Source organism: Chelonia mydas, chromosome 5, assembly GCF_015237465.2.
Source record: "Chelonia mydas isolate rCheMyd1 chromosome 5, rCheMyd1.pri.v2, whole genome shotgun sequence".
Classification (NCBI taxonomy): Eukaryota; Metazoa; Chordata; order Testudines; family Cheloniidae; genus Chelonia; species Chelonia mydas.
In genome coordinates this window covers 84,728,148-84,755,433 of record NC_051245.2, presented here as the reverse complement: position 1 = coordinate 84,755,433, position 27,286 = coordinate 84,728,148, and the positions used below count along the sequence as shown (strand labels likewise).

The 27,286-nt window shown below is 41.7% G+C and overlaps 1 protein-coding gene and 1 long non-coding RNA gene across 2 annotated transcripts in view; both read right to left on the bottom strand.

The window, feature by feature from the left end:
* The window catches only part of CNTNAP4 (contactin associated protein family member 4), a 304,543-nt gene that overhangs the window by 233,886 nt on the left and 43,371 nt on the right, over nucleotides 1-27,286 (bottom strand). Inside the window, exon 2 of the mRNA XM_007066427.3 lies at nucleotides 24,217-24,327. Coding sequence (XP_007066489.2) covers nucleotides 24,217-24,327 — 111 coding nt within the window. The remainder of the gene's footprint in view (nucleotides 1-24,216; nucleotides 24,328-27,286) is intronic.
* On the bottom strand, nucleotides 17,466-19,302 carry LOC122465857. Its single transcript, XR_006290970.1, has 2 exons — nucleotides 19,203-19,302; nucleotides 17,466-18,675 (listed from the first exon to the last, which is right to left on the bottom strand). It is a non-coding gene; the product is annotated as an uncharacterized LOC122465857 (long non-coding RNA).

Genomic DNA, 27,286 nt, shown 5'->3' with positions numbered 1-27,286 from the left:
GTCAGCTCTGGGGCTGCTGGAGCAGCAGCTGCTGAAGCAGCTGATCAGCAGCCATATTGGGCTGCCAAAAAGCTGACCAGCAGCCAGCCCCAAGGCTGTGGAGAAGCAGGTGCCAGAACAGTTGGGTAGTGGTCAGCCCAGGGGCTGCCAAAACATTTGCCAGCCCGAGCGCACAGACCGTCAGAACACCTTGCCAATGGCAAGCCCCAAGAACACAGGAGTAGCAGCCAGCCCTGGACAGCAGTCCTGGGAACAGCTGGCCAATGGCCAGCCCTGGGGCTGCTAGAGCAGTGGCTGGGGTTGGGTTAGCCCCCCTGGGACTAGAGCAGCAGTGAACAGTCCCTTCCACAGGATCAGTCGCGGGACTGGAACAGCTGCAAGCTCTGTCACTGCTTTGTTTGTCCCCAAACCCATATTTTTAGTAAAAGTCATGGACAAGTTGCAAGCGTCTGAATTTTTGTTTATTGCCCGAGACCTGTGACCCTGACTTTTACTAAAAATACCCATGACAGAATCTCAACCTTCTATTGTGTCTACTGGTTGTGTTGATTTGTGTCTGGGGATTTGAGGGGGGATCTGTGTTGATCTGTGGCAAATTAGGAATGCGTGCTGCAGTTAGTAGTTGGGACACAAAGTCTTTCCAACGCTATCTTATGTGGCTGCATTCTTTTCTTTCATTATATAATGACTGGATGTCATAGTGAGTGAAAGGAGGCAGGTGTTTTCTAACTGGTGTGATTTTAAACTCTTGCCAGCATATTACAGCTGTGCAAAGTCAGTCAGTTTCAATTTTCAGGAATTTTGGCATAATGTTCTAGTGGAGTCAATTTAAAAAAAAAAGAGTTCCAATCACCACCTCAAATGCACAGCTTAACATTCATAAGAAGAATCCAAAACTTAGTCTGAATCTTGGCCAAAACTGTATGCCTTTGGATCCATCCCAGAACTGATGATGGTATTAACAACGAGACCCGCAGGTCAGAAGGAATGAAGATGCAAGATACAAAATCCCAAAAGGAAGATCAACAGGTTCCAACTTACTCATAATTAAATGTAGCTAAAGTTCCCTGGAGACTGAGAGAGGAAATTTTCACACTCTAAAGCTCTCTGTAGTACAGATGCAGTGAACCTAAAGCTCCTCTTTCAGACTGCAGCAGTGTGATGCTAAAAGCAGGTGGAGTCTGACTGAAAGAAGGAAGGAGGTAAAAAAAGACTATGGCCTTGTCTACACTACTGGGGGAGATCAATCTAAATTACGCAACTTCAGCTACGTGAATAACGTAACTGAAATTGACATACTTAGATCTACTTAACATGGGGTCCTCACTACGCTATGTTGATGGGAGATGGTCTCCCATCACTCCACTTGTGCTTCTCGTTCAGGTGGAGTACAGGAGTCGACATGAGAGCAATCTGTAGTCAATTTAGTGGGTCAAAGACCCGCTAAATTGACCACCAATGCATTTATTGCCGCGCATCGATATCCCAGTAACTATAGGCAAACTCTAGGTTGTCTCCTTTGTGGTAGACAGTAGTGTTTGAGGGCCTGTCAAGGTTCTTTCCCCACTCTGAACTTTAGGGTACAGATGTGGGGACCTGCATGAAAAACCCCCTAAGCTTATTTTTACCAGCTTAGGTTAAAACTTCCCCAAGGTACAAACTATTTTACCTTTTGTCCCTGGACTTTATGGCTGCCACCACCGAGCGTCTAACAAATATAACAGGGAAAAAGCCCACTTGGAAACATCTTTCCCCCGAAAATCCCCCCAAGCCCTACACCCCCTTTCCTGGGGAAGGCTTGATAAAAATCCTCACCAATTTGCATAGGTGAACACAGATCCAAACCCTTGGATCTTAAGAACAATGAAAAAGCAATCAGGTTCTTAAAAGAAGAATTTTAATTAAAGAAAAAGTAAAAGAATCACCTCTGTAAAATCAGGATGTTAAATACCTTACAGGGTAATCAGATTCAAAACATAGAGAATCCCTCTAAGCTAAACCTTAAGTTACAAAAAGACACAAAAAAGGTATATACATTCCATTCAGCACAACTTATTTTGTCAGCCATTTAAACAAAACAGAATCTAGCGCATATCTAACTAGATTGCTTACTGACTTTTTACAGGAGTTCTGACCTGCATTCCTGCTCTGGTCCCAGCAAAAGCCACACACAGACAGAGAGAACCCTTTGTTTCCCCCCACTCCAGCTTTGAAAGTATCTTGTCTCTTCATTGGTCATTTTGGTCAGGTGCCAGCAAGGTTGTCTTAGCGTCTTAACCCTTTAGAGGTGAAAGGGTTTTTCCTCTGGCCAGGAGGGATTTAAAGGTGTTTACCTTTCCCTTTATATTTATGACACGCCCCCCCAAATCACAGATAGGGTGAAATGCTGACTGTGATTTCTTCCTGAAGCTCTAGGAGAAAACAGAGTTAATAAGACACATGCACCTCTAAATATACTACCAAGTACATAAAGACTAACAATATTTTGCACATCTCAAGGACGATTTTAACCAGTTGATTCTGGGAAACTGTCATGGGAGAGTGCATCAGCCACTTTCTTAGAAGCTCCTGAGATGTGTTGTATGTTGAAATCAAAATCTTGGAGAGCTAAACTCCACCGAATAAGTTTTTTGTTGTTATTTCCCGTGGCGGTATGAAGCCACTGTAGCGCAGCATGGTCGGTTTGCAGGTGGAAACGCCGTCCCCAAATGTATGGGCGTAGCTTTTCCAGAGCAAAGACAATGGCGTAACATTCTTTTTCACTGACTGACCAGTTGCTTTCCCTCTCAGACAGCTTCTTGCTGAGAAACACTACAGGGTGGAATTCTTGATCCGGTCCTTCCTGCATTAAAACTGCTCCCACACCACGCTCGGACGCATCTGTGGTTACTAGGAACGGTTTGTCAAAGTCTGGGGCCCTTAGCACAGGGTCAGACATGAGTGTTGCTTTAAGCTGGTTAAAGGCCCTCTGACACTCTTGGGTCCACTGAACGGCATTTGACTGCTTCTTTTTGGTTAGGTCTGTCAGTGTGGCGGCGATTTGGCTGTATTGTAGTACAAATTGCCTGTAATATCCAGCCAAGCCTAAGAAGGATTGGACCTGTTTCTTTGACTTTGGGACAGGCCACTTTTGAATAGCATCCACTTTGGCCTGTAGGGGGTTGATAGTTCCTTGACCCAGCTGGTGTCGAAGGTAAGTCACTCTGTTTAGGCCTATTTGACACTTCTTAGCCTTAACAGTTAGTCCTGCCTCCCTTATGCGCTCGAAGACTTTTTGTAGATGTTCCAGGTTTTCTGCCCAGGAATCCGAAAATATGGCCATATCGTCAAGGTAGGCGACTGCATATTCTCCTAATCCTGCTAGGAGACCATCTACAAGTCTTTGGAAGATGGTGGGTGCATTCCGCAGCCCGAAAGGGAGTATATTAAATTCATACAGCCCTACATGTGTGGTGAAGGCTGACCTTTCCTTGGCGGATTCATCTAGCGGTACCTGCCAGTACCCCTTGGTTAAGTCCAAGGTAGAGATGAACTGGGCCCATCCCAGTTTCTCTGATAGTTCATCTGTGCGTGGCATTGGATAGTTGTCTGGGCAAGTTACAGCATTTACCTTACGGTAGTCCACGCAAAAATGTATCTCCCCATCTGGTTTGGGAACTAGAACTACTGAGATGCCCATGCACTGCCAGAGGGGCGGATTACACCCATCTGTAGCATATCCTGGATCTCCCGTTCTATAGCAGTTTTAGCTTGAGGAGACACCTGGTAAGGTTGTACTTTAATTGGATGAGCATTACCTGTGTCAATGGAGTGGAATGCCCGTTCAGTCAGTCCTGGGGTGGCTGAGAACGTCGGCACATAGCTAGTGCACAACTCCTTGATCTGCTGTCGCTGCATATACCCAAGGGTCATGGAGAGGTTCACCTCTTCCATGCCACCAGCACTTTTCCTTTGTAGTAGACACCTTCAGGCCACTCAGCGTCATCTCCTCCCTGGGCTGTAAACTGAGAAACCTTTAATTCTCTGGAATAAAAGGGCTTTAGAGAATGAATATGGTACACCTTCGGCTTTCGGTTGGAGGTGGGGAATGCTATGAGATAATTAACAGCTCCCAGGTGCTCCTGGACCGTGAATGGCCCTTCCCATGACGCTTCCATTTTATGGGCCTGGAGCGCCTTTAAGACCATGACCTGGTCCCCTACTTTGAAGGAATGCTCTCTGGCATGTTTATCATACCAGACTGTTTGCTCTTTGAGCATCCTTTAGGTTTTCTTTAGCAAGAGCTAAAGAGGTTCGGAGGGTGTTTTGTAGGTTGGTTACAAATTCCAGAATGTTAGTTCATGGAGAAGGTGTAAACCCCTCCCATTGCTGCTTCACCAACTGTAATGGCCCCTTAACCTTGCAGCCATATACAGGTTCAAATGGTGAAAACCCTAAACTGGGATGTGGTACAGCTCTGTAGGCAAAGAGCAACTGCTGCAACACTAGGTCACAATCATTGGAGTGCTCATTTACAAATTTATGTATCATGGCCCCCAAAGTCCCATTAAATTTCTCCACCAGGCCATTTGTTTGATGATGGTAAGTGGTGGCAACCAAGTGATTCACCCCATGAGCTTCCCAAAGGCTTTCCATAGTTCCTGCCAGGAAATTAGTTCCTGCATCTGTGAGGATGTCGGAGGGCCAACCTACCCTGGCAGAAATGTCTGCTAGTGCCTGGCACACACTTTTAGCCCTGGTGTTGCTTAGAGCTACTGCTTCCGGCCATCGGGTGGCAAAATCCATGAAAGTCAGTATGTACTGCTTTCCTCTGGGTGTCTTTTTCGGAAAAGGACCCAGAATATCCATAGCTACTCGCTGAAATGGAACCTCAATGATGGGATGTGGCTGGAGAGGGGCTTTGACCTGGTCTTGGGGTTTTCCCACTCTTTGGCATACCTCACAAGACTGGACTTAGGTAGAAACATCCTTGCCCATTCCCTCCAAGTGGAATGACCTCCCCAAATGGTCTTTGGTCCTATTCATCCCAGCATGGCCACTAGGATGATCGTGGGCTAATCTCAAGAGCTTTACCCAGTACTTAGTTGGAACTACTAACTGTCTCTGAGGATGCCAGTCTTCCTGGTGTCCACCAGAAAGAGTTTCCTTGTATAAAAGTCCTCTTTCTACAACAAACCTGGATCGATTAGAAGAGCTGAGAGGCGGTGGTTTGCTCTGTGCCAGCGAGGTTGTCTTAGCTTCTTAACCCTTTACAGGTGAAAGGGTTTTTCCTCTGGCCAGGAGGGATTTAAAGGTGTTTACCCTTCCCTTTATATTTATGACAAGGCCTCACAATTTTATCATGACTAATGCACTTTTGGCCTCACTGCAGGCAGTCTTGAGATGATGCAAAACTTCTAGCCTTCACAAATTTTGAGAAAGCAAACCTCTAAAATGACTTCAACTCCCTCCGTCCTCCCCAATAACCTTTGGTCTATGAGACAAACTGCAAGTCCACAGACTATGAGTTCTGGTCCCAGCGCTTCCTGTGGTTAATGTTTTTATGCACTTCACAATCCTCATTGTAAATCAAAGCCTCATGCTGCTGCCTTGTGAAGGGCAATTATAATTTACCTATATCACAGATAAGATATATGAGAGCTTGCATTGAGATAGAATTGGGAATAGTATTCAGGTCTCTAATGGACTCAAGTCTCACCACTTTCCCAGTCTTTCAGAAGGAACAAGCCAAAGTATGAAATTCTGTAACCCATGTTAATACATTGTGGCTGTGTCTCATCCTATAGCAGTTAGACCACTGGTACAGGCGTGGCTGCCCCATAGCACCCCCTGCTCACAAACATGGCACTGCAGCTTCTCTGTGCCTTAATTTTCTCCTCCAAACTGCACACAAGTTGGAGTGGGTGATGTGACTTAGCCCTTCCACCAAGACACTAACCAAAACTCAACCCCTTTCAGGGTAACAAACGTCCACACAAACAAAAGGGTCTTCTCTCCTACCCTTAGGGAATATTTTATGGGACGTTCTGTCATAAGTACATGAAGCTCATTCACTCCCCTGGCAAAATGATAGCTACTAGAAATACTGTCTTCAGACTGAGACTTGTAAGGAAAATTCTGAGAGAAGCTCAAGGGGAGTCTCCGAAGAACTAAACTGAGGACCCAGGAAGAAGCAGATTCTGTGATCAGTGTCCGATAACTGAGATATTTTGGTACCATTGGGTTTGAAAAGATAAAGCTGAAGAGTGTTGTGAGTAGGACCTTAATGGAGCTGAGTGAAAAGCTGCCTGATTTCAGTACAATATGTCATCAAGGATCTTCGGTAATGGGGCCAGGACCAGATCTAGACTATGGTGATCTGCCCATATCAAGAACCTCTTACATTAGGATGACAATGTTTTTCTGGTGGACGTTTTCCTGTTCTGTATTAGAATTTTCTGTAAGAACAGTTCTCTGTCCATAGTACAGAACTAGCTATAAGGACTTGCAGATCTCAAACCCAGTCCAACATGTCTCCACGCCATGCTGAGACCATGACTGCCACCCAGCAGCTCACTGAACCAGTGGAGAAGAGGGCTAGCCAAGTTCTAGATCACAAAAGGCTCTGCTCACCAAACTCCTGATGGGGAGAGACATCCAGCCCCACTAACTGGCTGGGACATACTACTTAAACCAGAAAGAGGCAGAGGAAGTTGTCTAAGAAACTAAGTGAATTCCTGGCTAGCTGCAACTACTGACCCTGCCTACTTGCTAGGCTCCTGAACCCTGTCTTCCCGTCTGTTCCCGATTCCTGCCTTCCTTATCCCAGATGACCGTCTATTCCTTCTTTTTGCTTTCCTGCTTCACTCCAGATCCCTGCTCCTATTCCCTATACAGATGACTCTGGTTTCAACCCCTGGTCTGGCACTTGACAGTCTCCAGCTCCAGTCTCCTGGTCTCCAGCTCTGACCTTTGATGTGGCACCTGATTCTGACTGTGGCTCTGGTTCCAGGCTTCTGACTCCTGACATTAGGTATGACCACCCATGCCCTGGTCCCTACACCAGTCAACTTGAGGCCCACCATCACGTGCAATGACTTTGGGTCTGACTGGAGTATCTGGCCATGGTGTTGCGAGATCAGGTCCAAGCAGCCTTGGAGCTGGATCAAAAGCTGGATGGACATCTGTCTACTGTCTGTTAGCCAGAACTTGCTCTGTCTCTTGATTTTGGAGCTCACCCTGGAGTTCAAGGGAATCAGTGACAAAGCATACAAGGGGTCTTGGGACCACTGTGCAAGGTAGGTGTCTGGTAATGACCCCAGACTCTCATCCTCTATGGAACAAGAATTCTGTCTTTTGGTGTTGCCATCAGTGGCAAACAGACCTATCACTGCAGTCCCCATCACTGGAATATAGACTGTGTGATGGATCTCCACAGTGACAACTCATTAGTGGTGGTAGGGCAGATTTTCTGCTCAGAAAGTCTGCCAGGTGGTTGTTGACATTCGGGAGGTGAACAGCTATCAGGGTTATCCCATATTGCTAGCATGGTGTCCAGAGCTTGGCAGCTTCCATGAAGAGATATGAGCTTGTACCACCTGGATTGTTTATGTAGAGCATCATGGAGATATTGCCCAACAACATCTGCACTGTGGAGTTTTGAAGAGCAAGTATGAAGACAATGTAGGCTAGTCTGATGGCTGTGAGCTCCAGGACATGGATGTGATGCCCCATGTCTTCTGCAGATCATGCCTTGCATTTGTAGATGGTCCAGGTGGCCTCACCAATCTGTACCTGCTACATTTATGATTAAAGTCTTTGTCAGGGAGGGGACAAAGAATGGTACCCCGCAAACATTTCTGGGTGCCTTCCATCAACTCAGTTCTGTGACAATGTGAGGTGGGGCTGTCTGGTCTTTTACTAAATCAGTTAGGCTTTGCAATTCTGAGTACAATAAACCTAAATATCTTTAAAAATGTAGGCCCTTGTCCTTAGGAGTTCTCTTAGTGGACTTCAATTTTTCTTGCACTGCCGAGATGACCAAGGACCCAAGACTTGAATGGGAATAAAAGTGCTTAAAACTTTTGGGAGCACCTGATACTTTTTCTTCAAACACTTGGAAGAGTGGCTGGGATCTGCCATAGCCATTTGGATGTTTCCAGAATCCCTTCATTAATGAGAAGGATTCTGATAGAGAATGTTATGCTCAGAATGTTATAAAGTGTATGAGGCTTTTCTTGTAGGAACACAGTCTCAGTGTCCAGAGTCTTCACAATTTGGGATAGGAGGTCCTGGAAGACCTTAAGGTCATCTGTGTTTGGGGCAAGCGCTGGTATTACTGCCTGATCTGGCCATGAGGAGGATTCCTTGTGTGGAGATGGGAGTCACTGCCTCTCTGTGGTCTCCTGTTTCTGTAGGCCCAAACCTGGCTCTCCTTTTGTTTGCCTAGTCTGAGAATCCACTGAGAAGCACGAACTCTTCCTTTTCCTAGAAATTCAGGAAGGTGACTTGCTTATCGACATGTGGATGGACAGTTGCCAGTAAGGCCAATGTGGCCACAGTGACATGCCATATGTATCCTGGTTGTAACTGCTAGGCCAGTGCCATTTGGAGTGGCCTTCTGAAAAAGAGGATCCCCAATACCTTCCTTTAAGTTGCTCTCTGATGGCAAGGGAAAGGAATCGCTGCTCAATAGCTGCAGGAAGGAATATGTTGGCAGTGGTGAGCAGGAGTGTATCGTCTGTTCAAAAAGTAGTGCCATAGAGTGGTACGGAGCCAGTACTGGGTCCAGTGCCTGTTGCCTCTATGGTACTAGGAATGACTTCAGAGGAGATATGGATGCCTTTACTGTATATTTCAAGTCCTTGGTCAGCTCCATTATGGGCTTCAGTACCAGGATCAGTGCTGGGTCACTTGTTCTGCCTGATTGCTTAGGGGCTTTGTCTTGTGTCCTCTCTCTCAGACCCCCTATCACTCTTGGAACTATGTTTAAGCTCAGTCTGACTCAGTTGACATCCCATTTATGAGCAAGCATATATCATGATTTCCTGCCTGGTCACTGGTGTGGATGCAGCAGTACAGGAGCTGTAGTCATCAGTGCTGCGGCATTCACGGTGTTGAAATGGTCAACATCAGTATGGTCAATGCTGATTCTACCAGCATTTTCTTTGCTTTCTTTATGCTGCCCTATCATGGATCATCATTCCCCCCCACCACCCTGCTTTTAAATAAGCAGCATTCTTTAGGTGAAAGTGTGAAGATAAGGTTTCTTCACCAAACAGATTAAGAATTGGTTTAGGGTCTCTGAAGACAACGGCAGGTCAGACACTGACTGGGTCCCATTTTTCTGCATGGGTGGCAAGAGAGAATAGAGGGATGTCTGTGGTTCTCCTGCCATTTACAGGAGCATAAGGGCACACAGGGAACATGCATGACCCTGAGGTACACGGCTATTCAAAAATAATGCCAATCTCATGTACATGAGGCACATCCACACTTATAGTGGGATCCACACTGGCATTTACTCGAAGAACTAAAGGTTCCAACCCTACTGATGACACGTGGGTGTCAATATGATGCCACATGATGGCATTACTCCCTCCGTCAGCCCGCAATGCCAATTCATCCCCAGATAGGTCCATCCTGTGCACTGAATGAGACAGAGGTCCAATAGAAAGAATAGTTTGTGATCATGTAATTAAAGACTTATCACAATGCACATGTACTGGTGATAGTGGAGGTGGTATGTGTGTGTGCGCGCGCGTGGGGGGTAATTAAAGTTGCATAGGTAATGTAAGGCTGAGGACAGAGATCCCTCTTTAAGAAACTGAAATACCAAGATTCCTTTTAATATATTTCCAGATTCTCTTCCACGAGTGATGACTTAATTTAAAAATGTTTATGTACTACTAGTCACTCTATCCTGGGAAAGTTTAAATGGTGAAAATGTTTCAATATCTTTGCAAAAACCTTTTCCAGTCTTTTATAAAAAAAAAAAAAAATTGAGTCAAAGCCATCTCTAGTTCTCCAGTGGCTGAAACAATCATTTTAGGAAGCACAGTAAATAGTGCATTGAGTTGTGAAATATATGGCTTTAATGGGTCATTTCATTCCTGGGTTCTTCCTGAGTTGTTGTTACAAGACTATTCTTTTAAGCCTACCAATTTCAAAATCAAGTTTATATCAAACTCAAGCAGCTGGCCATGTGAAATGGCATAGAAACTAGTCATATGAGCATAAGTAGAAAATGCTTCTCAGAGCTGGTGAAATTGCTCCTACACAATGGATTTTTAAACTATTATTACTGATGTTATTTAAAAAACAAGACAGAATATACTAATAGCCCAGGCTGATCTTTCTGTTTATATAGGGAGATTGTCATTTTGAAAGAGGATTTCAAAAAGAATAATGTTAGAATTCTGGAGGGCAAGTTTATACACTACTATCTTATAAAAAACAAAGACCTTGAACTACCCCTATTTAAAATACAACTGGGTCAATTCATCCCTGGTGTAATTGCAGAAAAACCAATGGCATGAATCCGGCCTCCGTGTGTTTTAGCTCACATGGGAGAGGCATATTTATGTGGAGCTGAAAGTTCTTCATTCTGATCTCTTTGCTAAATGTGTGCAGTTTACCAAAACTGTATCTTACATGTACGTGGCCATGGATTTGTTACACTTTGTAAGCATAAGATGAAGAGGCAGCCAGAATACTTAGATTCTAATAATTCAGTGTTGTTATCCTATAATAGTTGCAATTTGAAGAAGTGAAGCCTTGTTCAATAGCCATCAAGGTTTAATGAGATGGAAGATTTATTCCTGTATCACTGTTTCCTTCAACAACAATTACTTTTCTAAACCAATAGGAAGACTGGACTCTTCTGCCAACCAGTGGCCGCTTTAAAACAAGAGAGTAGTACTACTTTTAGATTTAATATGTTTTAAGCTATAGCTCTTTATGAAATTTTTGATGGAATCTCACATTTCAAGGGAGGAAAGACCCATATCAGTACAGAACAAAGTCTTACCTTTTTTGTCTTTTATTATTTTATAGAGTTTTATTTTATAACAAATCTCCTGTTTGTTAAACTTTCTTAGTAGGACTCTGGAGAGTTAATTAAATATCAAAGTAAGATCAAAGATGAATTTCTTATATTTATTTGGCCAAACCCAAAGTGCTATTCTGCAACTAACAAGGAAAGATTATCATTTGTGAGAAGACATTGATGCAAAGGCCTTAAGACAATATTTTAACGAAGAATTTAGCAAAAACAACAGGACATATATTGCCCAAGAGCATTATGAGTAACGAAGCCAAAATGTGTATTTGAACTCTTAATGGCTCATTAACCAATGCACACCTTAGAGCTATCATATTGCTTTTGAATGTAAAATATTGTACTGACATTTAAACGTGTGTAAGTGCTTCACTGAATATCCTATGAAAAATAGTTTGTGGTAAAAGGTGAGAAGAAAAACAGAAATAACCATTTCCTACTGGTAAGTGATAAATTTCTCCAATATTTTCTTCACTCTCAGCCTTCTGAACTTCAGCTGTGGTTTTTGCGTTTGTTTTATTCAAAAACACCTATCCACTGAAGCTGTTCCTGTCGCTAAGGAGTATCGAATTGGTTTTCTGGCCTTTTTAAGGAAATTTATATTGAACCTAAGGCCCTCTCAGTGTCTTTACAATCTCCCTTAACCTCTAATTATTCTGTTGCAGCAGAGTATTCACCAGCCTGACAACAGTGACCTTAAAACAACCACAAATACATAAATATTTAAATAGTAATAGTAAAGCTGCCTCAGCATAGTTTTAGAGACAGTAACATAAAGGGGACATGCCAGCTGTGCCCAAAACAAGTCACCCCATAGAAAGATGCATGGTGCTTGTTCTGCCACTGTCCCTTGAGTATCCTATCAGAAGAGCGACACTTTACATAGTTGTGAGTGCACTATCAGAGCTCCACAAAAGAGAGAGACTGCCCAAGGATGTGCATCAAAATGCCAATTTAGTATTTCCCATCTCCATTGAGCATTGCTCACTTTTGAGATTTGTGCTGGCCAGCTGCAACACCCCTCACCACAGCAAGAGTCTGCAAGCACTGCATGCCATCACAGTCTTCTCTATTAGGAGACCAGTTTTACATCAGCAGGACACAGCATAACCCCCACGCTGAATTGAGCCAGAATGCATTAGTTTTTGGTATGGCAATTATCACAAATCTGAATTATCAATAGAGATCTGCTAATCTGCCCTTGACGATCTTCACACTTTATAATCTTTTTTAAAAAAAGGAGGGGGAGGAGGGGACAAAACCATGTCCCTCTCCCCACTAGGGTAGCCAGCTTTCTAATATCTGAAAACCAGACCCCTGCTCTGCCTCTCCCCCCTCCCACCATTGCTTGCTGATCTCCCACCTCAACTCCAGTGTGAGCAGCCCCAAGTGACTTGCAAACCCCAGCTCCAGCAGGCCACCTTGGGGTGCAGGTCAGAAGTGTGCTGCGGCCACATGGGAGCAGCCAGGCAGCCCACTGCCAAGCTAGGACACAGCCCTCCTGCACAACACCCTCCGCCTCCCTCTGCATTGCTTGCATGGCAGCCCCCTTCCCCACCTGCTTCAGCCATCCCCACCCCACAGGTGCCTGAGAGCATGGCCGGGAGCAGTGCTGATTGGTGGGGCGGCTCATGTTTCTTCCCACCCTGGGAACGTTCCATGCCCACTGGGAACTGCTTACCCTGCTCACCATGGGTCCCTGTACTCTGCCACAGCCCTATAAACTGTGCTTCTCAAAGTGGGCGTCCACTTCAGAGCTGGGCGACAGGCTGCCAATATGCCCTTACCTCTGGTAACTGGACTTCTAGTGTCCAGTCAGTACATCTGACCAGACATTTCCAGGTTCCCTCTTCAACCAGACTTTCCCGGTTGAAAACCAGACACCTAGCAACCCTGCTCCCTACATCTCAGCCAAGATTTAATATCAAAAGCTGTTGTGAGTTGGTCTATTACTAAGACTTCCTTAATTATACAAAATATACCAGAGAATGTTTAAACAAATAATTAAATAAATAATTAAAACTGAATTATAACTGAAAATAATTGAACAAAGTACTTTTTTGTATATTTGATAATGTACTTTTCTTGTATTATTGTATTGATTCACTTAAGTGCTCATTTGCAAAATTTAGACATTTGTAATGGGTCTCCCTGCCATGACTGAAATTAATGAGATTCTGCTCTAATAAAAAAGTTTACAACGGTTTTATTTCACTTTTTTTTTCCAGTTTTTAATATCATTTGTAGTCTTTAAAAATCAACTAGCACAAGAGAGTTGTTCTTTAAGGTGCCAAACCAAAGCCTATTGAAGTAAATGGGAATCCTTTTCATTGACCTCAACAGGCTCTGGATTGTATCCTAGCCACTAATTCCAATGTTGTCACTTTCTGTTCTTGCAATAAGCAACACTTTCGACTCCAATTGTGTGTGCGTGCACACATACGCTTGAATATCAGATATAGATCCCAATCTAGTCAATGGGACTACATTGTGTTTAAAGTTATGCACGTGTTTAAGTGTTTTGCTGAAAAATGCCACTGATGCCACTCAGCTTAGCTCTACTTCTCTTCAAGACCTCACCACCCACCAACATGTCAATCTGACTATTTGTCTATGAAGAATTTTAACTGACATTTCACTTGCTCACCTCCCAATACTTTTGATATTACTAGTTCTACTTAGACCTTGTCTACACTGAGGATTTGCCTTAATTTCAACCATCAGGACCAGCCACTATAGTAGCTGCACGAGTGCAAGCCTACGTTGTAGACAAGGTAAACTATTATAAACTGCAGTTCACATTGGGGCAGTTTACCCTGGTTCCAATCAAAAGTGAGCTCAAATTCACGCAAACAGCAGCTTTGTTTTCTACACTAGAAGTTTATACCAGTGAAACTGCACCAGTGGCTAGTCACTGATAGCTGTAAATGGGGCTAATCTACAATGTATACCAGTGGCTCTCACCCTTTCCAGATTACTGTACCTCTTTCAGGAGTCTGATTTGTCTTGCATACCCACAAGTTTCACCTAACTTAAAATCGACTTGCTTACAAAATAAGACATAAAAGTAAAGTGTCACAGCGCACTATTACTGAAAAATTGCTTGCTTTATCATTTTACCATATAATTATGAAATAAATCAACTGGAATATAAATACTGTATTTACATTTCAGTGTATAGTACATAGAGCAGTATAATCAAGTCGTACGTATGAAATTTTAGTTTGTACTCACTTCACTAGTGCTTTTTATTTAGCCTGTTGTAAAACTAGGCAAATGTCTAGATGAGTTCATGTACTCACTGGAAGATCTCTGCGTAACCCCAAGGGTGTGCATACCCTTGGTTGAGAACCACTGATGGACACAAGGCCTTAAGTGCACTTCCTTCTGTTGCTCTGTATAACACCACCAATCATCCACTTTCTCTACCCTACACTTTCCACTCACTGCATTCACTACAATCTGTCTGGCTGTCAATTAAACTCCCTTCTTAGCCAACTCTGAAGTACTTGTGTTCCTAAAGAATCAAGGATGGCTTTACTGCAAATCTCACTGTTCACGGCAGTTCTGAAGAGAAATGCAGCTGGGGGTTCCTGTCTTAAAGTGTCACAGCATGCAATTGTAAATTCTATAATAGTTATATGTTACAATAAATACTTTGTATAAATTTTTTTTTAAATCATACTTTGTCCCCTTATGCTTCCTTTTCTATCCCTTTCATCTTATTTTGCTCCACATTTCTGTTTCTCCTTTGGTATTCTTCATAATCTAATACTAATTGCTCTCTTCCTCCCTCACCCCATCCATAACACCTTGCAAAGAATCTAAACCTGAAACTGGATTCTTAACTGAGAACTGTTTGTCCTAAACATAAATTAATGATTTCAGGGCTTTTTTGTTTCCCTCTCTCTCTCAGAAATGACATTTGAGTGGTGGACAGAGACTTTTGTTCTTTAAGTTGTCTAGAGACCAATTAAATGTGTCCCAAACTGCTGAGTGATGTGGCTTGCACTAGCTGGAAGTCTCATTTCAACACCCCCCCAAACTCATTATCGGTCGACCTGAACTAGGTTACAACTAGGAGTTTTTCCCCTGGAAAGTAATTTAAGAAATCTAATGAAGTGTGATGTATATGCAGCAATTTATAAAATTTAATTCTGTGTAATTATATGTCTACTATATAAATTAATAACGGTGACTGGTACACAAGGGAATTGTAGAGTGTTTTATTTCTAATCTGTCATATAGCACCAGGACAGGACACAGTCCATTTCAAGAGGATGTAAACATTCAATTTACATTATTCATACTTCAAATGGTGGTTGACTGGGACACAGCGAGCCTACTACTTTTATGGAGGGTAAAATATTCAAAAATGCCCACATTACTTAATCGCTTAAATCCCATTTTTGAGACGTGATTTAGGGACAGATTTACAAAGATGTTTAAGTGCCTAAAGATGCAGATAGTCACTAAGGTTACGTCAACACTACAGCCTATGTCGGCAAAATTATGTTGATCAGGGAGGTGAATATACCACTCCCCTGAATGACATAAGTTATACCAACATAAGCGTTCGCGTGCACAGTGCTGTCAGCAGAAGAGCTTCTCCCACTGACATGGCTTATGCCACGCATGGAGGTGGGGTTTTTTTATGCCAACAGATGAGCTGCAGCAGTGCAGCTGTACCTATACGTGTTAAAATCCCTTACCTGTTTGTTTCCAGGCTGTCAATTAGAGGGTTCAGGATATGACTGTTTTGGTTTGCGGTTTGATTGTAGAATTTTCGTTAAAATGGTGTACTTTAATGGTTTAATCTCACTTTCAGTAGTAACTCTCTTTAACCAAAGTTTATCATTTGAGAATGTCCCTAGATTTCTTATTATTAAAATACAAATATTTATCCCCAGTTACTACTGTAAACACGCCACCACGTGAGATAGGTAAAATCTTTTCAAAATGTCAACAAGATTCTTTTCTGAGCCCAGATGAAAGGACACAGCTTGCAGGCCCAAAACAGTTCATGAATTACAAGCTCTTGACTTTCCCCTCTCAAAATGTGTAAATACGCCTCCCCTCAGATATTATGTACAAATAAAAGGGGCTTCTCCCTGAACTCTTTAATGACAGAAAACTCCTTCTTGCAATCAGATTCTTATCAGAACCTTCTGAAGATTTCTGATAACTAATTAAAGTATTGTACAGTGACACAGACTTTACTGAGGGAAAAAAGTGTATTCTTAGCTTTAAAATGTCTAAAAAAAGGGTAAATAGCAATATGTAGAGATAAAGGCAGCAGGAGTGGGTCAAAACTGCATTTCATTGTACTGTGTTAGAGTACAGATTAAGTAATAGCATAAACAAATTTCATTCATATTTGAAAATGTATTTTGATCTGATCTTATTCATGGTCCTTTTGTGTTCATTTTTATGGACATTTGAGTAATCTACCTTTACTGACAGAAACCATCCTACAGACCCCACGTGCTCCCAGCTCTCTTCTTCTCATTCTGTAGGTGGAGAAACAGCCCCAAAGAATTTCCAAGGTAACAAGCCCCACTAGAAAGATGTAGAATTGTGGATGAATGGAGTCCTACCAGCTGCTGTAACAGGCCGATGCTGCTACCTTTGAGGCAATCTCCCTGGTCCCTGTTCATAAGGAACCTCCTCCACTCAATTCCTACAGTGAACTGAAGTGCCCACCTTAAACTCATCATCTGCCTTTCACCGAATGTGCAGGTTGGAGGAGTCTTGCCCTTTACAACGGCTACGAAGTTGGCACAAGCAGGTAATAAACTAGCTCTCTCTATAGCCCTGACTCTCCTCTGCACTGTCATTTATTCTCCTTTACTACCCTCACAAATAAAATTCTAAACTAATCCATTCCAGCTGAAACACATTTTAGGTTACTCAATGGATTTTGGCTGTGGAGTTGAAAATTATGTTTCAGGAACAGTTGTAGGAACAAAACTTTGTTTCCAGAAATACTTATGAAAAGCATATAAAAAGGGTGCAAATAAGAGGACCTTAAATTAAGTTTCAGTTCACATTTGTGAATGATTTTTTCCATTATTTGCACATTTGCAAAACTCCCATTGTCTTCAACTGAGTCAAGATTGCATATCAGGTCTCTAGTAGTTGCTTTCATGTCATCCTAAGCATACTTAAAATATTTGGCATATAGACACTGAAGCTATATTATGAAACTAAAGCCTGTTTGAGGTTAGTCTCTTGAAAAATCATTGATGATTATTCTAATTTGAAGAACTAATCAGTCCAGTAATGCAGGGGTAGCATTTCCTGTCTTGAAAATAAAAGGTGACAGGAATGTCTCACTCTCAATGCATTAATATGCATCATCCTGTGCCTCTATTTTGTATTAGTCATTGTAGCATTCATTTATTCAACCCAATTCAAACATTAAAGATTTATATCACCTCTTTGTCTTTATTTCACCTATTCAAGTCAGGTAAGTCACAGAGGTACAAGCTTTGCTGTTAGCTGGATCAACTTAGATTTGCTGTTAATTTATAAAAGCACCAAGATTTCCATCAGATTGCATCATTTTCATTCTACCTTCATTTTCTTACAGCTTGTATCAATGCGAGAGATCAGTCTTAATGAATTTTATTTGCATGCTAATAAAATTGAAAAAGTAAGCCCATTTTAATTATCTTCTGAGGACTGTCAACCTATTTGTTTATAAAACCAGTGTAATTATTTGTCTTTTGTCTTTTCTTTTGTTACTATTTATTACAAACAAATTTGCTGGATTTGGACCTTTCTTCTAACTGCTTATTGTCTGAAAAGTGATCACATTTGTTTTTACATTTTTGTTTGCGCTTTTTAATTGTTTGGTGAATGGGTTTTACTAATATATTTTGGCCTATGAGTTCTTTGTAAACTTTTCATTGCTAGTTTTGATATTCAAACATCACTGTGCAATCTGTGTAATTTGATGCCATAGTCTAGAGTTGGCAGGGCTGGTGGAACCAGGAGAACCATCTTTTTTCTTGGCAGCGTTTTGTCAGGTGATCATCGATCTTGATGCATTGGTTGACTAAGGCACCCATGCCGGCAGGCATTACTTCCATGCCAGTTCATCTGTAATATTTTTCTTTAGATTGAGCCACAAATAATAATGCTGGGTGGCCTTGTTCCAGTTGGTGTCTATTACCATCAGGAAAGGTAACAATACCCACTTCAATAGCCCATGACCAGAAGGAGAATCCAAGGACAAACAAGGGAAAAAGCAGTATCTGCCTCTTTGGCCCAACCATCATCAAGGTAACCTGCTTATCAAAAGCAGCATGTAGACTGTAGCATATAGAAAACAAGAAGAGCATCATGGAGAGCAGCCCCAATCTCCATGGTATTAGTCAAATAAGTATTGATATGAGTTTGATACCAAGCATGCTGGCTGCAGTTGGGCTCTCTTGCTTCTCTGTCAGCTGCTACCAATTTTTTTCTAGATGCCTGGAATTTGGCATTAGTCTTTTGTAGTTCCTCTTGATTTGCTGCTGTTACAGCAGCATCTTCTCTCCCCCTGCAGGAGCTGTTCCTGGTCTACAAGCACCTTCTCCCTCTTGTCCAATGTGTGCCCAGCAGAGATCCACACCTTTGGCTTACTCCACCTGCTGAATACATGTTGCAGAAACAAGAACCTCAAATATAGATATTCAGATACACCAGTGACAAGAGGCATAAAAGCAGCTACACAGATAAACCCTTCCACCACCACCTTGCAGCTGTGGATATTACCCTGGATGCTTTCATCTCAAACTTGTGTTACTACTTGCTGGCCCCACAGTTCTTCCTGATGGTAGCAAGACTCCCAGTCAGCAGCCTTTTTTAGTTCACATCGGCAGGCACCCATATAGCAACAGCATCCCTGCGAATATCTGTTCCTGTGTGGCATAGAGACGATGCCATAGAACATGTGGCAAAATGGCCAATGTTGGTATGATGGATCCGACGTTTTTCCTTGGTGGGGGGGCTAGGACACCACCCCTTGCCCCTGGGGTGCCAAGGGCCCAGCTAGTGGCCCGGGAAGGTGGTAGAGGAAGGAAGCAGGGAAGAGGTCTGGATTTGCTCCTCACTCTGAGCCCCAGCCCCTATCAAGCCCTGTGCATTTCTTCCCCTATTCCCCCTTACATAAGGTTACCCTCAGTCCTGGATGCTTGGGGCAGGGTGTCCCTTCCTCTGGTCTTTCAGTTCTCAGCAACACACCTCCAAACTCCAGTCCTCTCTCCTTGCTTGAACACACTGTCTGCCTGAAGCAGGGTTTTTTTTAATTAGGTTCCTGACAGGGCCTTAATTGACTACAGGTGCTCCAATTAACCTTCCCTAGACTACAGGGAACCACGCCTTAATTAGCCAAGGGCTTATATATCTCCCCTCGACCACTCTCCCACCCCAGGATCAGAGACCTCCTGGACTACAGCTGGGGAGATTGGGTGGATCCCTATGCGCTTGGCTGGCGCATGGGACTCTCCACGCTTGGCACCCCTCGGCACATACTTCGGGAGGTGGAGGAAGCCTTATTCTCAGTCTTTCCTCAAGTGGGTCCTGCAAGAGGGTATCCCCCCGCCCGCCCTCACCCCAGGCCATCCGGATCTCTTCATCAGGCCCATGCCCCGTGAGCCCTCTCGGCCCCCACCCCTTCGTACCCCGAGCCGGCTGCATGCTTTGCAGCTGGTTCACTTCCAAACCGCGCCATAGGACCATCTTTACACGCTCGTGCTCCACACTCTTCATTTCCCCAACCTCATGTCCTGCCCTGATACCTTCTACCAGCTGCAGAGGGTGAGGGACCCCAGTGGGCCAGTCTGTATTCCATCTTAGTTCCAGGGCCCACCAGGGACATTAGCTGGTGGCTCCTTCATGGAGCCATGAGCACGGGCGTGTACCTGGAGCAGTTCACCTCTCTTACCACCGCCTGCCATTTTTGCATTGTGAGGGAGTCCCTAGCCCATATCTATCTACAGTGCGCCAGGTTGCAGCCCCTCTTCCAGCTCCTCCAGAACCTCTGGTTGAGCCCACTTCCTGGCACTCAATATGACCACTCTCCCACTGCTCCCTGGCCCTGCTGTATCACAGATGATTGTCCCCAAGCATTGATCCCTGCCTCAATACTTAGCCAAACTGCAAACACTTCCTGCATGTTCTCAGGCTGGAACATGTACAAAATGCCCCCAGTTAAAGAGACTTTTTAGGTGCTTCAGTTTCCACTCTTCTATCCCACCTAATCTCCCCTAAATGTTGTCCATTCAGAGTTGCTGCCTTTTAAAAATCAATGGCTTTCTCATTCTCCTAGGCTCTCTGACTCCCAGCCCCCTCACTCCTAACTCCAAAAGGCCAGTCTATACTGGTTGGCTTGGCAAACATTTCCTGTGTGAATAAACTCATTTGTCTGCAAACACATACATTCATGAATATATACTTATATTTCCTGATTAAATTATCTTCCTTATATGGTCACCTACAAAATATTGTTAACAGAAATGTTCATTGAAAAGTACACACAGAAGTTAAAAAAAAAGTCAAATCCTGATCTAGAAATTGTGAACCTGTTAGTGGGAAAAAATATTCACTCGTGGCCCAGCCTTAATACTGAATCCTTACAGCACTCAAAAAGGAAACATAGATTAAAGCTAATTTATAGAAGGCTGGAGGGCATTTTAAGATTTTTTTCCCCTCCATCTCCAGGGGGAGTTGGATCATGCCATGTAAAGGTGGCTAAACAAGTTGTCTGGTCATGAACTACTATATCAACAAAATGTCTGAGCATAATGGATGAATGAGACATTCAGATCTGTATCCTGCTGGGTACTGTGACCCTCAGAGGTAAAGAACGAGTAGACAGAGAGCTAGCAATCTTCTAATTAGACAACCCACTGCTTTGGATATATGTGTAATAGAAAGATGCCAGAGGTAGAGCTATGATCATTACTAATGCCTGAGCACATTAGGGAGGAGGAAGGCAAAGGCAATTTTAAAAGTAATAATGCATTCTACTATGATGCTGATAGATTTCATAGTTTAAGAGATATAGCTAAATGAATTAACACTCTTGGGAGTGCACCTTATTGAGACAATCCTGCCATCTTCTCACAAAGCAATGCAAAGTAAGGTCCTAAGGTAAGCATCCTTAGGAACACCTCAGAACACAGTCGATCCCTCTTATAATGAAGTCATTTTATTTTAACAACTTTATTCTAAGCAGAGGTTCACGCTAATCAAATTTACAATTTACACAATGTTGTAATGAAGCAATTTGGGACTTTCATTCTACTTCACTATAAATCGTTTCAGAGTGCAACATGAGTTCCAATGTACCATGGAGATCCAAGGATAGGAAGCTCTCTGGAAGTATCAAGTATTATTACCACTTATCTTACATACTTATCAATATATGTAAATTCTTATTAAATAGATAGGGTGAGTTGAATGCATTTGAGTACCTCTTAATAACCAGAGCTTTTTTTCAGTGTCTGAAATAATGCTGTATTACTAAGGGCTAGATTGTGATTTTAGGTACCGCCCAGGTGTAGCCATGGAATTCATGGAGACTCAGGCCTGGTCTACACTGGGGGTGGGGGATGAATCGATCTCAGATACACAACTTCAGCTTCGAGAATAGCATAGCTGAAGTCGACGTATCTTAGATCGACTTAGAATCACTTACTTCGTGTCCTCACAGTGCGGGATCAATGGCCACCACCACTCCCCTGTAGACTCCGCTTCTGCCTCTCACGGTGGTGGAGTTCCGGAGTCGACAGCAGAGCGATCGGGGATCGATTTATTGCATCTACACTAGACGTGATAAATCGATCCCCGATAGATCGATCACTACCTGCCGATCCGGCGGGTAGTGTAGATGTGGCCTCAGAGAGGCACACATCTGGGCCACAGTTTCTTCACTGCTTTTTCTTTGCTGCCAGGGGTAGTAATTTAGTACAGCCACAGAGCAGCAGAAAATTCCTACCTCCTACCCTAAACTGGCTCAGCTACTCTGCCCATTGCTTGCCCATCTGCTCCAGGAAGAGAGTAAGCAGGTGAGTAGCCTTGTTTACTCTTATGCACCTGCTCCCAAGGTTCAGGTAGATTACAGAGGAGTGTAAGGTGGGCTCTTACTCTATCTTTAGACTTGCACATGAGTGTAGTCCAAGTCACAGTCTAGTTTTAATCTTGAGGCAATCTTGTTTAGAGACCATAAAAAATGCTGTTGTTCACTTATATTTTTTAGCTTAACTATGAGTTTGGTCCCTACAAAGTAATTATAAAAAGAAATATTTTTAGCTACTTCTGCCAACGGGCTTTTGTTTACCAATAACTCCACGTTGCATCATTCCACTTTATTGCTACTTAAAATCTTTTTTGAAGGTTTTTGTTCTTCCTCATCAGTAGCACTTTGATGGTAAGATCAAGAACCACCTTGGCACACAGGAAAAAAGAAAAATTGCTTTGAGTGCATTATTGACAAGAATGACTGAGTTCCTGGATACATGCCTAATGAGGCTGATTACTGCAATTTCGTGGTATTTCAAGGTTTGTTTTTCTCTCTTCAATGCCCTAAATACTTATGTTTATTTTTTATTTTGGCTTTTGAGTGTAATTAGTCATTACTAATATGCAATTAGTACAACACAATGTCAACAGTGATTTGTCCTTGAATGAATGTCTAACTCATTTTTCTTTCTAGACAAAGAATTCATATCATGTCACAGATATTGTCAAAAAGCTTCAGAATAGTTGTCCTTCACACAAAGTATTTTAATAGATTTTTGTCATTAGCAACAGAAAATATGTTTACAGTAATTACAAAAATTTCTCTTCTCTCAGACAATTTCCTTTTCATGACACAATAGATCATTTAAAATTATACTGTAGTTAGTTAAATAGCAGTTAAAGAAAATATTTTCTGGATCCTCTGTTACAAGTTCTAAATTAAATTAATCTTCCAGCAATAATTCAGCAAAGTTGTTTCTAAAAAAAATTTCTAATTTTAACTGCATTTTAAACAAACAATAAGATGTACCGTAAAGTCCATTTGTATGCTTTAATTCCAGAAATTGACCAATCTGATATGGAAAACATATATAAGAATTAGGTATGGAAATTGGGTAGATATAAAGGACACGCTGTCATTACAAGAGGCAAGAATTCAGTACATATTTGCACACCTACATTTGCTTGCATAATTCCTAGTATTTTGCATGCAAATATAGAGGCACAATTGCATGCTCACCTAAACTGCAACTGTCTGCTGTCCTTCACTAAAAAAAAGGCTCTAAATATCAGTAGTTGCAGTTTGTCATTAGCTTCCAATGTAGGTTAGGTGAATGCATATGGTGTCATTATTAGATGGTCAAAGACATTAAAATTTGAATTTTCATCAAAATTTTGAATTTCCACAAAACAAAAAACATTTTCATAAATCTTTTCATGATAGTTTTATCCATTTTTCAATGACCTCTTGCAATTACTCATATTCCCAACCAGGTAACATATATTACCAATGGATATCCACTTGCACCCATATTGGTGCGTATATATAGATAGATAGATAGATATCGATATCTTTGTTTCTATCATTAACTTCAAGGATTACACTCCATAAGAACATTTCCAACACGTCTGTTTTCATTCCTGGCAGATATAAGGAAGTGCAAATGTATTATATATATACTGAAAACAGACGTGTTGGAAATGTTCTTATTGAGCGTAATCCTTGAAGTTAATGATAGAAACAAAGATACTAGAAAACTAATGAAAAAGCCTTTTCTTGGGAAATTTCCAGTCCAATTTCATGAATTCAAGTATCCAAACATTTGGATGCTTAACCAAATAGATTTTCTGAATCAATTCAGCTTCATCTACTATTAGTATTAAATGAAATTACCAAAACTCCTCCAGTAGTCTGGTATGCAGTTATGTCCACACCTCAATAATTGTATATGACACAGTGGTCTAAATCCTAAAAAATAAAAATCCTATATTTCCTAAAACCTTAAGCACATTTTTTAAAGAAATATATGCTCACTCTTTATCATTTCAACATTCTATACAAGATAAAGGTGAAAATACTCACTGACCCTCATTTACTTTTTCTATGTAATCAAATGCTTTGGAAAAAATGAGGAAATAAAGCAGAAATCAACAGCAAATAGACTCACCATCTCTTCGATTAAGCCTTGCAAAGCCAGGACTATGACTGCTAGACAGCTCTGATGAACTGCTGAATGAAGACTGAGGCAAGGCAGACACCAGCTGATCATCACAATTATCTGTCAGGAAAAAACATCACGTTCAGGTTAATGCACTGAACACTGCTTACTGAAAATTATAACCAAGAACCAACACTGGAAAAAATATCTGAATTGGCCTTTTGTTTGAGGAAGCACGTTCCAGAATGTTTGTCTCAGGATCTATTATATGTACCAGATTAGTACTGAGCTGGCACTTTTTATCTCACCTATATTTCGTCAGATTACCATGGTGTAATTTCCTAGATTCTCTGACTCCTTATATTTCCCAAGTTCTAACCTAACTTCGAAGACAGACTTGATAAATGGCTCACAGTTCACTAGCTACTATTTACAGGGATAGGTACTGACACCTGCCAGTCCTGCTTTAGCTTGAGCAGCATGAAGCTTTGACCTGAGCACCCGCTCTATATTTCTCTAGGTGTTGAATAAAATCACATTACATCCAATTACTATGTCCAAAAAAAAAAAAGTGCTACATTAAGATGGATACCAGAAAGGATGATACCTTGAGTTTGCCAACTGCGTGTGTGTTTGATGTAGAAGCAACATGAAATCACAGTTAGACAATTATTAGAATGCGAGTCTCAACTTCATATAGAAAGAAACCACAGTGTTTCAGATAAGGAGATTAACTGCAGTTCAAAATCAATGGTGCATAAGTAAGCAGATTCTAATCAATATTTTGGATGTTAAATCCCTCTCCAGCTCAATTACTACACAGGACGTGTTCATTCTCCATTTGTATTGCAAAATATAAATTGAGAATCAATACCTGTTCTAGTTTTAGCTGAAGGAGGACTGACTTAAAACGCACAAAAAGTGTAAGCAAGCCTTTTCCTGACTATGCTTTGCGGGTATTTGTTGCTTAGAAAAAGAGGAGAAATTACGTAAACTATCACTCTTTAAGATGTGGCCTGTATATCTGAAACCCTTACTGGGATCATGAGCATCTTCTAGATGCAAACAGGAAAAGGAGGATCACTGGTAATTCCCACTCCTATCAAGAGATGTGTTCATCCAGCTGGCATTAAAACTAGAGGAAGACGGATGAGTCTAAGATAGCTCTCTCACTTAAAAAAAATACTATGTATGAAGGACTAAAGAAATAATTATCTATTTCTAAGGAATAATTGTTTGTATTGCCAATTAGTAGTGGTTCTTTTGTACCAAATGTACAGTCTTGAGTTTGTTTAAATTTAGAAGATGATGAAAAAACAAAGAGTAATTTTTAAGACATTCTCTTAAGAGGTGCTGACCATATTTGCCAAGGAGATGAATTCACTCAACTCCCATAATCTTCACTAGACACAGTTAGCATACTGCATGTCTGCAGCCAAAATGAGTAACAATACAAGTAAATACTGAGAAAATACAAAGTGTCGCATAGAAACATCTAGTTACAGCACACATGGGGCTACAACCTGCTTGATACTGAAGTCCTTACTTGTGCCAAGCTTTCATTGAATTGAATGAGAATTTTGAAAGCAGGATTGGACTTAGTCATTCATTTGTATTGTTTTTCTGTGTGGGATAGACACCCACAATAATATGACATGCAAAATTAAACAACTATATATACTAGGGCTGTCAAGCAATTAAAAAAATAATCACACTGTTAAATAACAATACAATAGAATACCATTTTTAAAATATTTTTGATATTTTCTACATGTTCAAATATATTGATTTCAATTACAACAGAGAATACCAAGTGTACAGTGCTTACTTTATATTTATTTTTGATTACAAGTATTTGCACTGTAAAAACAAAAGAAATAGTATTTTTCAATTCACCTACTACAAGTACGGTAGGACAATCTCTATCATGAAAGTTGAATTTAGAAATGTAGAATTATGTACAAAAAATAACTGCATTCAAAAATAAAACAATGTAAAACTTTAGTGCCTACAAGTCCATTCAGTCCTACTTCAGCCAATCACTCAGACAACCAAGTTTGTTTACATTTGCAGGCGATAATGCTGCCCGCTTCTTGATTACAATGTTACCTGAAGTGAGAACAGGTGTTTGTATGGCACTGTTGTAGCCGGCGTTGCAAGATATTTATGTGCCAGATGCGCTAAAGATTCATATGTCCCTTCATTCTTCAACCACCATTTCAGAGGACATGCATACATGCTGATTCATAGAATATCAGGGTTGGAAGGGACCTCAGGAGATCATCTAGTCCAACCCCCTGCTCAAAGCAGGACCAATCCCCAATTTTTGCCGCAGAGCCCTAAATGGCCCCCTCAAGGATTGAACTCACAACCCTGGCTTTAGCAGGCCAATGCTCAAACCACTGAGCTATCCCTCCCCCCTTGATGATGGGTTATGCTCGATAACGATCCAAAGCAGAGCAGACGTTTTCATCATCTGAGTCATATGCCAATAGCAGAAGGCTGATTTTCTATTTTGGTGGTTTGGGTTCTGTAGTTTAAGCATTGGGGTGTTGCTCTTTTAAGACTTCTGAAAGCATGCTACACACCCTGACCCTCTCAGATTTGGGACGGCACTTCAGATTCTTAAGCCTTGGATCGAGTGCTGTAGCTATTTTTAGAAATCTCACATCAGTACCTACTTGGTGTTTTGTCAAATCTGCTGTGAAAGTGTTCTTAAAATGAACATGTGCTGGGTCATCATCCAAGACTGCTATAACATGAAATATATGGCAGAATGTGGATAAAACAGAACAGGAGACAAACAATTCTCCCCCAAGGAGTTCAGTCACAAATTTAATCAACACATTTTTTTAGCAAGCATCATCAGCATGGAAGCATGTCTTCTGGAATGGTGGCCAAAGCATGAAGGGGCATACCAACGTTTATATGTAAATATCTTGCAATACCGGCTACAAAAGAGCCATGTGAACGCCTGTTCTCACTTTCTGGTGAATAAGAAGCAGTCAGCAGTATCTCCTGTAAATGTAAACAAACTTGTTTGTCTTAGTGATTGGCTGAACAAGTAGTAGGACTGAGT